General features: G+C 39.6%; 1 protein-coding gene across 1 annotated transcript in view; it reads right to left on the minus strand.

Annotated features, from left to right (window-relative positions):
• Positions 1 to 257: 257 nt before the first annotated feature.
• SLC35F4 (solute carrier family 35 member F4) overlaps positions 258 to 13,459 on the minus strand; it is a 192,360-nt gene continuing 179,158 nt past the window's right edge. The window contains exons 5-8 of the mRNA XM_090270921.1: positions 5,642 to 5,767; positions 3,426 to 3,618; positions 2,730 to 2,819; positions 258 to 703 (exon numbers count right to left, since the gene is read on the minus strand). Coding sequence (XP_090127047.1) covers positions 462 to 703; positions 2,730 to 2,819; positions 3,426 to 3,618; positions 5,642 to 5,767 — 651 coding nt within the window. The 3' untranslated portion in view covers positions 258 to 461. The remainder of the gene's footprint in view (positions 704 to 2,729; positions 2,820 to 3,425; positions 3,619 to 5,641; positions 5,768 to 13,459) is intronic.

The raw sequence follows: 13,459 nt of genomic DNA on the forward strand, positions 1-13,459 counted from the left end.
TCTGTCTGTAGGTTTCATTGCTTTCCAGCTTTCATATTCAAGGCTCTTACTGGACTTAAATATATAAAAGCGTGTATCCTTTTCATGTGTTTTCCTCTTAGGCAACTTTCTCTGAATAAAAAGGTCTCAATTCCAGATGGGAAAAAGGTAATGACAAGCCCATAATTTAATAGAATCTCATGTGTTCAGGAAATTTTGTGAATAGTGGAAAGGAAATTCCACCCCCCCCAAAAAAGAAGAAATAGAACAAGAATGAATATATTTTAATAAAAAATTTTATTATGATTATTTACACCAGTTCCTTGATATGCATATAAATGTAAACTTTTATTGTTGGCATTATTTTACATATGACTTATCCAAATTCAGAGTTAATACTGTCGTGTGAGTATACAGGTAGTGAGAAAATTTTATTATATTCACAGAATATACATACACGTGCATTCAAAGTATGTCCCTCCTTATGCCAGTGGTATAGACACTGCCCCATTGACCCTGCTTCTGCTTCGCAGGTGCACACTGGAATCTGTGATGTCATCCACGTGCTCCTCAGTCTTCTTTTCCTTCAGGCTGTTGATGAATCTCAGGGTAATTTCATCCCACTCCTCTGGCAATAGCATCAGCAGAAACCCAATGCAGATGATGATGGTGGCAGCCAGGCGCACAACATTGAATATCACCTCCTGCTTCAGGAGATCCACAGCTAAGTAAGAAATATCAGGTCAGTCACCGTCTATGACTATTTCTAAGCTTTTCTAAAAACAAATGACCCAAGTCAGTGCTTCTTCTAGAGATTTCCAAAGGTCTTCCTTGTTCTTTCAAGCTCACCTTTCCTTTTTCTATACACTGTCTGTGGTGTTCCTTGCATTTGCTTTTCAACCCTTATCTCTAAATCATACTTCTTTAAGGCCCCTGTGATCTGCTTTAATTACTTCTTAGGACTTTTCCTGTGTCCCTTAATGCTTCTCCAGTTTCACTGGACCACTGAGCCAAACCTGTTAATGTTTAGGTCGTTGCACATGCTGTTCTTTTAAACTTTTGATTGAGGTGAAATTCATATAACATAAAATTAACCATTTTAAAGTGAACTTCAGTACATTCATCACATTTTTACAACCATCACCTCTCTCTTCTTCCAAAAGATCTTTATCACTTTAACATAAAACCTTAAGCAGCTCCCAATCCCTAACCCCTTACCCTTGGCAACCACCAAGCTATTATTTGTTTCTATTGTTTTACCTATTCTGGATACTTCTTATAAATGGAGTCACTGGCTTCTTTCACTTAGCAAGATGTTTTTGAGGTTCATCCATGTTGTAGCATGTATTCATACTTTTTCCCTTTTTATGGCTGAGTAATATCCCTTTGTATGTACCAACATTTGTTTATCTGCCCACTTGTTGATGGATATTTAGGTGTTTCCACCTTGGCCATTGTGAACAGTACTGCTACTTATATTCACATATAATATGTTTGAGTCCCTGTTTTCAGTTTGGGAGATATGTACCTAATAGTGGAATTGCTGGTCATATACATGCTGTTCTTCTTCCATGGAATGCCTTTCCCTTCTCATACCCACCTTACCTAGCTAAACCCTCCACTAAATCTCTCCATTTAGGTCTATTGCAGGGAGCTTTCTTGGTTGCCCCTCCTGTGAACTCTCAGAGCATTCAGTACATACCTCTGTCAAATCAATTCTCTTTTGTCTCCCTCCTTATAATATGTAGTTCTGAAAGCAGGGACTATGCCCTATTTAGGATCTACCACCAGGGTTATCACAGTTCCAGGCAAACACTAAGTGCTCAGAAATTATTTTTTGAATGAATGAATCATGGATGAATGAATAAACTTTCTTGACAACTCCACTCCTCCCTAATATTTCTTTCCTCTGTATATTTTATAGTCCTTGGAGTCTGTCACAGAATTTGGCATTTAATAATAAATTACTTTGTAAAGTTCTAAGTTATTTCATTTATGGTGGCCTCATTTTCCAAATGCAGGCATAAGCTTCTTAAGGGAACAATAATATCATTTTTTCCTGTCTCTTCTACAATCCTGGTCACATAGTAAGTGCTCAATAAACATGTTCTGATTGTCCTGAGGCAAAGAAAGATGGCTACCCAAGGCTTCGAATTACAGAATTTTAAAGTTAGAAGGACCGTGCAGTCATCCAGATAACCCACTTCCATTCCTTGTTCCACTGACAGGTTTCATTAGGAAGATTATCCAGGAAAGAAAGCTTCTCCTCTTGTCGCCGAGGTGAATCAAATTGCTTTTTCCCTATCTCTATTCCAGATGGCCACCTGCTGTGCCCCTGGGAGAAGCTTCCGCAGCTCCCCACGGTTGGTCTGATGGGGAGCCAATACCCTGTACATCTCCTACATTTTCATTAGTGACGTTTACTTGAGAGTCCTATGCTGGGATGCCTTTTGTTTCCATAGGACTTCCTCTAAAAATACCACAAAATTAGGTTATCAGGGAGATTACATGAAACCCGAATGATACATTTGGTAATTAATTCTAAAAGCACTACCAAGTAAATACAGTGTTTGTAGCTACAAATTTTAAATCTGTTGCATAGTTATTCCATTGTCTGCCACCTTCAGGATATTTAAAAACATCTTCCAAGGCAGGCAAGGGACATAATTCACAATTGATCAAGAAACAACTTGGTGTAAAAGAAACACGGGCAGGAGACTTACTGTGCACATGTCAAATCGTACCAGTACCTGCATTTCCAGGAACGCTGAGCAGTGTCCCAATGGAGATTAGGATTGGGTATGTCAGCACCACACCAACATTCACCAGGATGTTGAAGGCTGTAAAATAGAGGAGGGATATGGAAGATATTGCAGGAGAAAGGGGAACTGATAGGCTGGGTTCTTTCCTTCTTAACATAAAAGAATCAATATCTGTGCTAAACATGTCTGTGCCTTTGGTCAACTAATTCTCTGATTTTGGAGATGGATGTATGCATATCTCACCTGAAGTGGTCTTACTCTTCTTTCTCTGCCGTTCAGTCTGCCTGATCTCTTTCCAATTGGCTGGCAAAGGGTGTGTGGAACAAATGCAAAGCGGTGGAATAATCAATTCACTATGTTGTGATACTACACCCAGTGGAGGGTGGAGACCATGCTGCTTGGTGAGGAACCAGTGTTTAGCCAGCACGGGTGGCACCCAGCTTGAGCAGGCTTGCTCAGGGGCACGTATTAGACATGTCTAGGCATACATGTTGGAGGAGGGCTACTATGCAGCAACTGAAGATCATGTGTACACAGATGGGGCCACAGTCATGAACCAACCTTAGGTAAGTTTGGGAAAGAGAGGACAGAGGTACCCAAGGGAATACTCTAATATGATAACTTAACCACCCAAGGAAAGCTCAAGTGACATAGGAAATGAAGGCAAAACCTGGGGTCACTTACCCAACCACAGCCCTGCCATCCCACAGAGACAGCCCCAGGGCAGAGCTGCGAAGGAGGACCAGTGCTCCACCTTGGTGAAATACAGGACGACTGGGGTGAAGGAGATGAAGATTAAGTTGAAGAAACCCACTGTGGAGACAAAGTGTGCCGCTTCACCAAAGTTGGCACTTCCGAGAAACATCTTAAACATAACCTGGAATGGGAAAGAAACTCCTAAGCCACACAGCTGGAGACTTTGCTGCATCAGAAAGGTGAGTTCTATTCATCTACACAGTGAACTGACGGGCCTAGTTTTTATCTTCCATATCTTCTCACCTGCCACTCCATGACATACAACACGGTGTTGAGATAAGGAATTAAAATGCTCTATAGCCTTCATGTGAAACAGCAAGTGCCATAAAACAAATTCCTTCTGGTGGTGGAAACTGCCAGGATACTGTACATTGTGTTGATTGAGCTCCACAACCAGTGATGGTATAAGATGAATCATAAATAAAAGCAGAGAAACCCATAAAAGTCTTCTAGATTGAGATGCCATCAATTCTTTCCTTCAAGCATGGGATTCATTTTGCTCTTGCTTTGACAGATACTGAAAACCATATTGGGCAGAGAGAGCCTCTCATTACGTGTTGAGAAAAATAATAACGATGCCTTGGATTTATAAGTACTTTTCTCTCAGAGCTTAAAATATTTTCACAAACACTGTTTATTCTTCAGATTAAAAAAATTTTTTTTCTGGGTTATAAATCTGTATATAGAGAAAGATGGCAAAAAGGCATGAATGGCTAACCTAGTATCACACATCAGACTGGGGAGGAGCCAGGACTCTAGTCCATGTATCTTGGTTTTTTAACCCCTCTGCTTCCCATATTAATTCTCAAACAATGGAGAATGAAGCAGATCTTTTCTATGGTGCACATACGATTTTGTGCATATCAGCAAATATTACCACTCCCATAATGAATTCACCTCTAATGTGGTCAGGGGAATCCTGTCTATCAGATAGCCGTCCTCGTCACATAGCAATGCCAGATACTGCTTTTAATTTCCATCAAACTTATTTTTTTCTTTTGAGAGACTTAATCAAGGGACTTTGATCACATGGTAGTCTTTGGTCACATCAGACATCTCAGTGCAGTCTCAGTTGGGGGCAGGTTAGACACTAATGGCGATTGAGTGAACGCTTGTCCAGCTTGTCACACAGAATCAATGGGCCAGGAAATGTCAGTATGGAAATCGACTCAGTGTCCTCTGAGCCGTAGTGCTGGCAAATAACCAGAACAGGCATCCAGGAGAGAGCCAAAGGGCACTTTCTGCCTTTCAGAGAGAATTTTCTCATCGAAACACCAAGAGAGATGAAAGTGGGTTAGTCCTTTAGCTACATCCAGAAGGTAGGCTCTGAAATGTGGAGATTTGGGGAATAACTTCTTAGATCTGCTCTCTTAGTCCTCACTTCTGAAGTTAAGGGCAATGACTGAACAGAACTTTCATTGATGACAGGCAGCTCCAGGGGAGAAAGAATGGTGAGTACATAGTGCAGGCCCAGAGTATCCTTCAGAGAGGAAGAGACTCTTCATTTTTCTAATAACATGAGCTTCTGTGGCACAGAGTTACTGTGCAGTGAAAGGTAACCTCTCAAATGACACCTTGCTTATTATTTTTAACACCGCAATTGGAGTTAAGATAATGACCATAGGTAGTTCAATTAAAGAAACATAAAGAGGAGAGAGGTCTTTCTCAGGCTCTGCTACAACTGATTGATGATTCAGGAGGGGTGGGGCCATGGAGCAAGGGCTTTGGAGTTGGCCAGTCCAAATTTTAATCTTGGCTCTATCACTTCTTGGTTATATGACCTTGGGAAAATTACTTAATGTTCCAAAGCCTCAGTTTTCTCATCTGTCATTCAAAAAATATTAACATACCAAATGCAAAGAAGTAAAAAAAAATTTTTTTTTATGTTTCCATATTCCAGAGCAAGCAATTGAAGACTTCATGGAAGTTGCTAAATGCTTCCTCAAACCCAGTTCCCTCTTTGAAATTGGGGAGCACCTATGTCTGATAAGGATGCATTAACAATTGTCTGGCAAGTTCCCAGCATGTAGCAAGTACTTATTAAACCGTCTGATATTTTTTCTAGCCATGATTTTCTTTGTCCTTCATTATTTAGGTCTCAGCAACAAATGACAATTGACTACATAAGAAAGTGCACAACATACCTTATATAATGCAGATGTAGAGGCTGAGCCCACTGCAAATGCCACTCCTATGATCGAGTCAGCATGGAAGTTATCTGCATAAGCCATCATGACAATGCCTGTAATTGCCATTATTGTGGCAACTATCTGTCAAATAGAACGCAGAGATTAAAAAAACAAACAAACAAAAAAAAAACGATGACTCCATATTCCTGAGCAAGCAGTAGAAGACTTCATGAAAGCTGCTAAATGCTTCCTGAAACCCAATTACCTCTGTACATCACTGTTCAATTGTGGAAGGGTCAGTATTAACAAGAAATCAGTATACTCATGAGACATCAGGTGGAGAATATTAAAGCTGCTCACATTTAAATCAAGGACTAATAATTTTAGTTCAACTTTGTAGAGATTTGTACCCATATTGGTGAAATTAAGTTAATAGGAAGTCAGTTCTAAGCCTTTTCATCTATACTGTATTGTTTTTCTTCAAACATTTAGCATACATTTTAATCAGCTCCTTGGATTAGTGTGTGTTTCTGAGGACCTCCACCTAACCAGAATTTGATTAGGGAGACATTATATTGATGCAGCTAAGAGGCAAAATTTAAGGCAAGGGGATAAAAGAAAGCAAGTAATCTTAGAATAATTTATACGGAGCAAGCTTACACTGCCACTTGGAATATCAAATTGAGGCCAGTTCTTCCTTTTGTTTTCATACAAATTAAGCCACAGAAAGATAGTTTTATTTAATGATTCTAGAGCATTAATTGCATAAAGTGAAATGTTCATAATTTGATTGCCATCATAATGGTTTACTGTAAATTGATATGATGCTTGGTATATTTAAAACAACTATCTACCTTTTTGTGAAATGCTGCTATGCATCTGTTTCTTTAACTGTCTTCAACTTGAGCAATTCAGATATTTCAAGTTGTCTCACCAACTTCAATACCAAGATGCAACTTTGTGAAAAATTTAAACATATATGGCAATTAATTTTGTTAAGCTTCAGTTCTGAGTATTCCCAAGTAAATCAATTCTTCTGTAGATAGCTTTTTCACATGTGATTTTGTTTGTCCCTTTGAACATTTTTAGTGAATTATTTATTACAACAAACTGTAAATCTTTAACAATGTATGATAATGATGCCACATATAATTTAGATGTTGCTAAAGCAATTCTTTTGTTAATAACCACCAAAAGCAAGTGCACAGTTGGTTTCAGAGCCAGCTCCGTACTAAAGTGTCCTTTATGAAAAACAGCAGGAGAACTTGAGAACAGACGCTGACATGTCAGCAGTGAAAAACTGTCTTCATAAACTGTGATCCGGGAGGCTGCTTGATGGGAGGTGTTTCTCTTGCTGAGTGAATATCATATTCTCTGAAGCTTCCAGGCATGTGTTCTAGTTAGACTGTGCCTCAAACTGTAGGGAATAGAATTTAATATACACACCATGAGGTGTCACGGAAATTTTCCAAACAAGAAGTAATAGATTCATAAATAAACATGGTGAGGGGGTTATCTAGACCTGGAAATTCTGTGAGAGCTACCATTTTCTTTGATTTGCAGATTTATAGTTTGGCCAGGGATTTGCAACAATTCTTTGGGCTGTTTGATTTCAGACAATGAAAAGGCACATAAGACACTTGCATTTTCTGATTTGTTTTTGTGTTTAAATAATGTCCATGGCTTTTTGGCCAAGCATCAATTGTATTTTCTTAGTCAAATAAAGAAAACAGGGTTAAAAAGAACACAATATTAATCCTAATGATCTTTAACATAATGTGCTGTTTCATATTTTAAATTATTATAAGTTTCTATAATATATAATTCTGGTCCTAAGAAATTATGAAAACAAACAGCTCATACAAACAAACAAAAAAGCAAAAAACAAAATCACTGTCTAGAAATGGGTGAATATTTGAAACTACTATCCCCAGGATCTGGCCCTAATTGGTAACTGTTCTTTTCCTGCGTCATCCATTGGTAAAATTTATATGCATAATATTACTATTATAAGTTTTCTCGAGATAAGAATTAGATATGGACAAAGATTACATAATTTTATAGCAATTCCAAGTTAGAACCTTGATGGGCCTCTTTAAAATCTCCATTACATTTTATATTCAAGTGCTTGTGAAAATATTAGCCTGAACCATTTAAATTGACATATCAATTACAGCAGTGTCTCTTTCAATTGCCTTCAGGGAGAGAAGCATTTTTCACTTCAGGGGGTCAGACAACACTGTTAGTTAAGTTCTAAAAGCATGAAAATCTGAAGATTTGAGATGTTAGAAAAAATTCTTCTCTATGGTAGAAATAATAGTTTATAGGTTAATCATCTATAGGTTATATAGGTTTCATGGGGAGAAAGATAAGTTAAATTATTTTCCACATTTGTATTTAAATTTCACAACAATCTGAAAGAATAAGTTCTCTATGGCATGTTTTAAGAAATTTTCAAAATGCTTCTTATTCACATAGTTGGAACTAAGGGAAGGGATCTCAGCTAATTGAGAAAATGCAGAAAAAAGTTTCATGGAAGCCCCCTCTGGAGTGGTTGTTTGGATGGTCCCAGAGTGGTGCTGCTTGGCTCCTTCGGTTCATTTCAGAGTAAATACTCTTCAGATTCCCAGAGAACAAACAACCCAAGCACAGATCTCAGTCACGTGCATTTTCAGAATTAATCAGTCATTAAGGAAGGATTAATTGTTTGTTCTTCTTAACAGAAAAACACAAAACAACTCTTCTTGGGTTCAGGACACTGAAAATGTGTCTGCAGGAACCGTGCCTTAACTGTTGTGTCAAAAGTGATCATATGTGCACATCTACATGGTGAAACCACAAAAGTGCTTTTGTGCACTTTGGTATGCATATGAAGGACTCCTGTGCTGAAAACGCACTATCTCCTGGTGCCACCTGCCCAGCTTCAGAAAAACTCAGCTCTCCTCACAACCTATTCCAGTTCCAGCCCCTTAATTAACCAGAGGTGTTTAAATAAGGTGGAAATCCCACCACTGTTTGGCATGACACAGTTAGTATCCACAGTGACCAAAGAATGGACAATACCTCACTGTTAACTGTCTGACCCTCTCGGTCCTCTCCCATCATGGTGTGACCCCATTATCCCAGCATGCCACTTGAGCAGCATCACCTCTCAAGACAGGCTTAGCCAGTTTTGAAAGCCTCCACATCGACTTTCTGGGCCAATTGGAGGGACCATGAGCCTGCTCTTGAAGCCCAAGGGCCAGAAAGGTGAGTTCACTGTGCTATAGACCACCTGTGACCCTGCATGAAAGCTAGGCTTCTTTTGCCTCTCAAAGAATTAGTCTGTACAGATGAAGGCTAGAGTAGTGGCTTTGGGCTGTGTTTGCTTTCTTGTATCTTCACTTTTTCCCTCTCCTTCTTTGGGTTCAGGTCATCAAAAATGACAAGTGTTCCGTCTTTTTCTGGATCTCCATGAAGGTTTCCAGTCTCATTACATTCATTGTGTTCCCCTTGACAAGTGGTTTCCAGAATTATTATTTGCATAGCAATATCAGCTCCTCTAGGGCTCAGGGCATTGAAATGAACCTTTAATTGCTTCTTTCTCTCTGTAAATCCAACATCTTACTTCATTTGCCTTGTAGTCAGCTCTGTTTCTGAAGCTCAGTGGAGCATGGAGGAGCTTTACTGGCTCACAACAGGTCCTCGAGTCTCAAGCCTACAGCAGCCTCTAAAGTGGAAGGCCTCAAAGCTACACCACCAGCAGGCTGTACTCAAGTTCCAGATTAAAGGACAGAAGCTGAATGTGGGATACACATTAATGGCTTGGCCAATGAGCCCTGCTCCAATGATCATTCTATTCTCTCTGAGTATATTTAGATAAGAGTCTGTTTTCAAGGAACCATGGCTATACAAAATCCTAAAATGTGTTTACATGTTACGTTTAAGGTTTCATAAAGAAGAACCATCTGTTTTACTCAGAGCTGATGAAACTGATCAGGATTTGAAGTGAGAGAAATGAAAGAAGTAGGTATTCTACAGCTGTCCAGACATTGTGTGTGTGCATGTGAGGGGTGAAGGGTTGGTCCGTAGAATTGGTTAAACACAAGGGGAGAGACCCTCTAACCAAGATTTCCACCTCCCTATCCCCTACCACACATACACATTTATTTTTATATGAATAAAATCCATCTGAACATGATCTCAGTGAGAGACTAAGATGAAAAAGAGGAAAAGTTATGCCAGAAGGAAAGACTAAAGAGTATGTGGGGTTGTATAGAGTGGACCTATTGACTACACCTTAGTGAAGGGGTTATGGATTTCTGTGGACATAAAACCAGAGCCAGCATAACTCAGTTTTTTTCCCCTTGTATTCATAAATCAGCCTCCTGCCAAGAGGGGGCTGAAAAGGATATCTCACTACCCATCCTGTACTGCCTCCACCAGCAACCATCAAGATTCTGAACAGAGGTTTCTGCACTGCACCTGAATGGTTAATGCATAAATGTCAACCAAAGGCAAGATGGAAATGAAAGGTTATCTTGAATCTTATCTAAATGTGTAATATTGGCACAGATCAGTGGCAGCTCAGCTCCAGTGTCCTGATTTAGAGCGCTCTGGAGCCCGATTTGAATTCAGAGAAGTGCAGTTCAAGCAATGCAAGATTCACTTCAACTGACATTCTCTGGTTGGTTCCTGGACATAGGAAAGTCTCCAAAAGAGGCACAGTTTGGGAGGTTAACTGCATAGGGTCCCAACTACAGCTGGAAAATATGTAGGTGCCAAGCTAAAGGGACATGATTTCATCTCCTAAGTCTGCTAAGAAATCTGGGGTCTGCCGAACCATTCACCACCCACCAGTTTTCTTCATATACCCGAGGAAATTTCAAAAAATCAAAGAAAAATCTCAATTAATAATATGAAAAATAAGGGAAGGACATATCTGAAAGAAAAGGTTTTAATTTTCTAGTCTAACATTTACTTTTCATTGGAGTGAAATAAATACCAGTGACATAGGAGGAAAAAAATGCAGCCAGGGGCTCATTTTCTTTGAGAAAAAACTTTTTTTTTAGTAAGGTGCCTTCTCTGCTTTTCATGATTTAAAAACTATAGCTACACAAGATAAGATTTTGGAGATGGGAAAACACCCATTTTCAAAGCTGCAAGATCTGGATTCTCACCAACATCTTTGCAATTCAAAAAATATATATTTTAAAGAAGTTTACTAATTTCCTCAGGATGATCACGTAGCAGCTGCAAGCAACTACTCATGAGTTTCCTAGCACACCACAGTTTACCAGAAATTTGGCTGAAATGATTTCATAGCAGAAAATTAAATGTATAACAGATTACCTTTTCATCTATAATTAAATCAATAGTCCAAAGAAACAAACTATTAACTTATTTATAACATAAAATTAGTTTTTTATGAATATTGATAATTCTGGCCAACCAGTACTCTGGATAAACCCATATTTACTGATATTATAACTGAAAACATTCTTCATTCTGTTTATGGTGTTGTTTGGACATAAAAAAAATAGAGGTAGGGGAAGCCTTATAGCTCATCTTAAATGTAATCATTCTTGGGGTCAAGCAAATGGTACTATAATCCAAAAATGATTTGTTTCTAAACTACTGAAACTTTGAATCAGTCACAGATATTAATTTTAATCTGATGACTACTTTAACTAGTTAAAAAAAGAGAGGTCCAAGTGAGGTGGCATTTATAGGCTGTGCTCTAGATTATTTATGGATATAGCCAGTAAAAGCTGCATTTATGTTGTCAGTATCCTGTTTGCCCTCCTTTAATTTCTCAAATGACCTAATTATACATGTTCTCAATCTGTCTTGGGAGGACAAGAATTGCTGAGACTGTCAAAAGGCAAAATGCTGACTATGTTCTGGTACTCCTCATACTCCATGGCCTGATTACAGGCATCATTAAAATTACACCTTGACATTCTTCTGAAACATGGCATTAAACAGTTCCTAATGTTTCACAGTGAGAAGTGAAGCGTTTCCTGTCATTTAAAAAGGAAAGTATCGGACTTCTACCACTATGCCTGACTTTCTTGCTTACCACTTTGCCATCTAAGATGTCTTACTTTACGTATATACTTATAACAATTACTTATTAGCTACCTAACATTTTTTCTATACATGTATTAGTTTCCTGAGGCTACTGTAACAAGTCACCATAAACTTGGTGACCAAAAACAACAGAAATGTATTCTCTCACAGTTCTGGGGACCAGAAGTTTAAATCCAGCTGAGCTATGCTCCCAATGGCAGCACTAGAAGAGAATACATTCCTTGCCTCTTCCAGATTCTAGTGGCTGCCCCAGTTTTCCTTGGCTTGTGGCCACATCACTCCAATTTCTGTCTCTGTGGTCTCATTGCTGCCTCCTCTTCTGTGTGGCTCTTCTGTGTGTGTCTCTTATAAGGATACTTGTTGTTGGATTTAGGGGCCACCCAGATAATCCAGAATGATCCCCTCTTCGCAAGATCCTTCAATTAATTATTTATGCGAAGACTGTTTTTCCAAACAAGGTCATGGTCCCACGTTCTTGGGATTAGGACATGGGCACCTATTGTGGGGTAACCATTCAATCTACTACAGATACCAGTTTTTAAATGGCAATGATTTGTAGCCTGTAGGCGAATTTACTAAATCTGTGATTTAAATATAAGTTACACAGTTGAAGGTTTTTCCTTAAAAGACCTCAAATAAACATTGAGCCTCTTTTGATATGACTTCTTGCATCAGTAAGTTCCATAGTTAGATGCATTCATTCACTCTAATGCAATTGATTTTCTCACTGGTCAATGTATTGATTTCCTTTTGGTATTGAGATGTCACTGAAAGAGCAGAAAAGCTGTACATCTCTTCTATTTCCCCCTCTTCTGACAAGGCCCTCCAAATTCTCGTGGGTCATCCCATGAGGTAGATAGTAAAAAGTAAGATCTCATAAACATGAGTTCACTTTCTATATCCTCAAATATCTACTGAGCCCCTACTTTGTCCCCTGAATTTTTCTGTTAGAGATAGAGGCAGAACTGGATTCATGGGCATATGACCTGGGCAGATGCCTAGGGCCCCATGATTAGAAGGGCCTCATTCTTGTTTAATGCTCTTCTGTTGCCATCTTGACATTATTAATAATTTTTTAACAGGGGTCCTGTGTTTTCATTTTGCACTGGGCACCACAAATCATGTAGTTCATCCTGAATGGAGCAGTGAGCAATCGTCGTCGGCAGCCGTCCGTCTCGAGAGACGATGGTGTAGCTTCTTAAGAGTCTATCTGCACCGCCGAGAATGGCTGTGCAGTCCGACTCGGGAGTGACATGGTATCTGTCTCCTCCCGTGTTGAATCGACATCTTGCGATGACGCTGAAGCTACAGAGCCTGGGCAGGGTGATATGGAGGGTCTGCTGTTGCCCATGCAGCAGACCCCCCCTCTCTTCGCAGCTGAAGGGTCCAAGGGAAAGACGGAGTCAATACAGCTTGGCTTCAGGTGCGCCGCAGGAGTTGCCGGTGTTGACTACAACGTCAAACCGCCTTAGGGACTCCGGCTCCGGATTTTCTGTCGGGGTTTACTCCCTTAGCCTTTCCCCTGAAGAGGTATGCCGCAAGGCAGCGGAGGTTTTTTGGAGTCAGAGTTTTCCTTCTCTGATGTACCCTGACTGGAAGATCGAACCAGCGACACTTAGCTCGCAGGCCGACGCTCAATTCACTGAGCTAAACCAGCCAGGGACAGAGCAGTGAGCAATATATAAGGAAATTCCCTGCTCTCAAGGACTTGTAAGGGTACCTGATGGTGAATAGCCAGCATCAGTGTTCCACATATAAAAC

Source organism: Furipterus horrens, unplaced genomic scaffold (genome assembly GCF_987537825.1).
Source record: "Furipterus horrens unplaced genomic scaffold, mFurHor1.1.pri manual_scaffold_3, whole genome shotgun sequence".
In the NCBI taxonomy this organism is placed as follows: Eukaryota; Metazoa; Chordata; class Mammalia; order Chiroptera; family Furipteridae; genus Furipterus; species Furipterus horrens.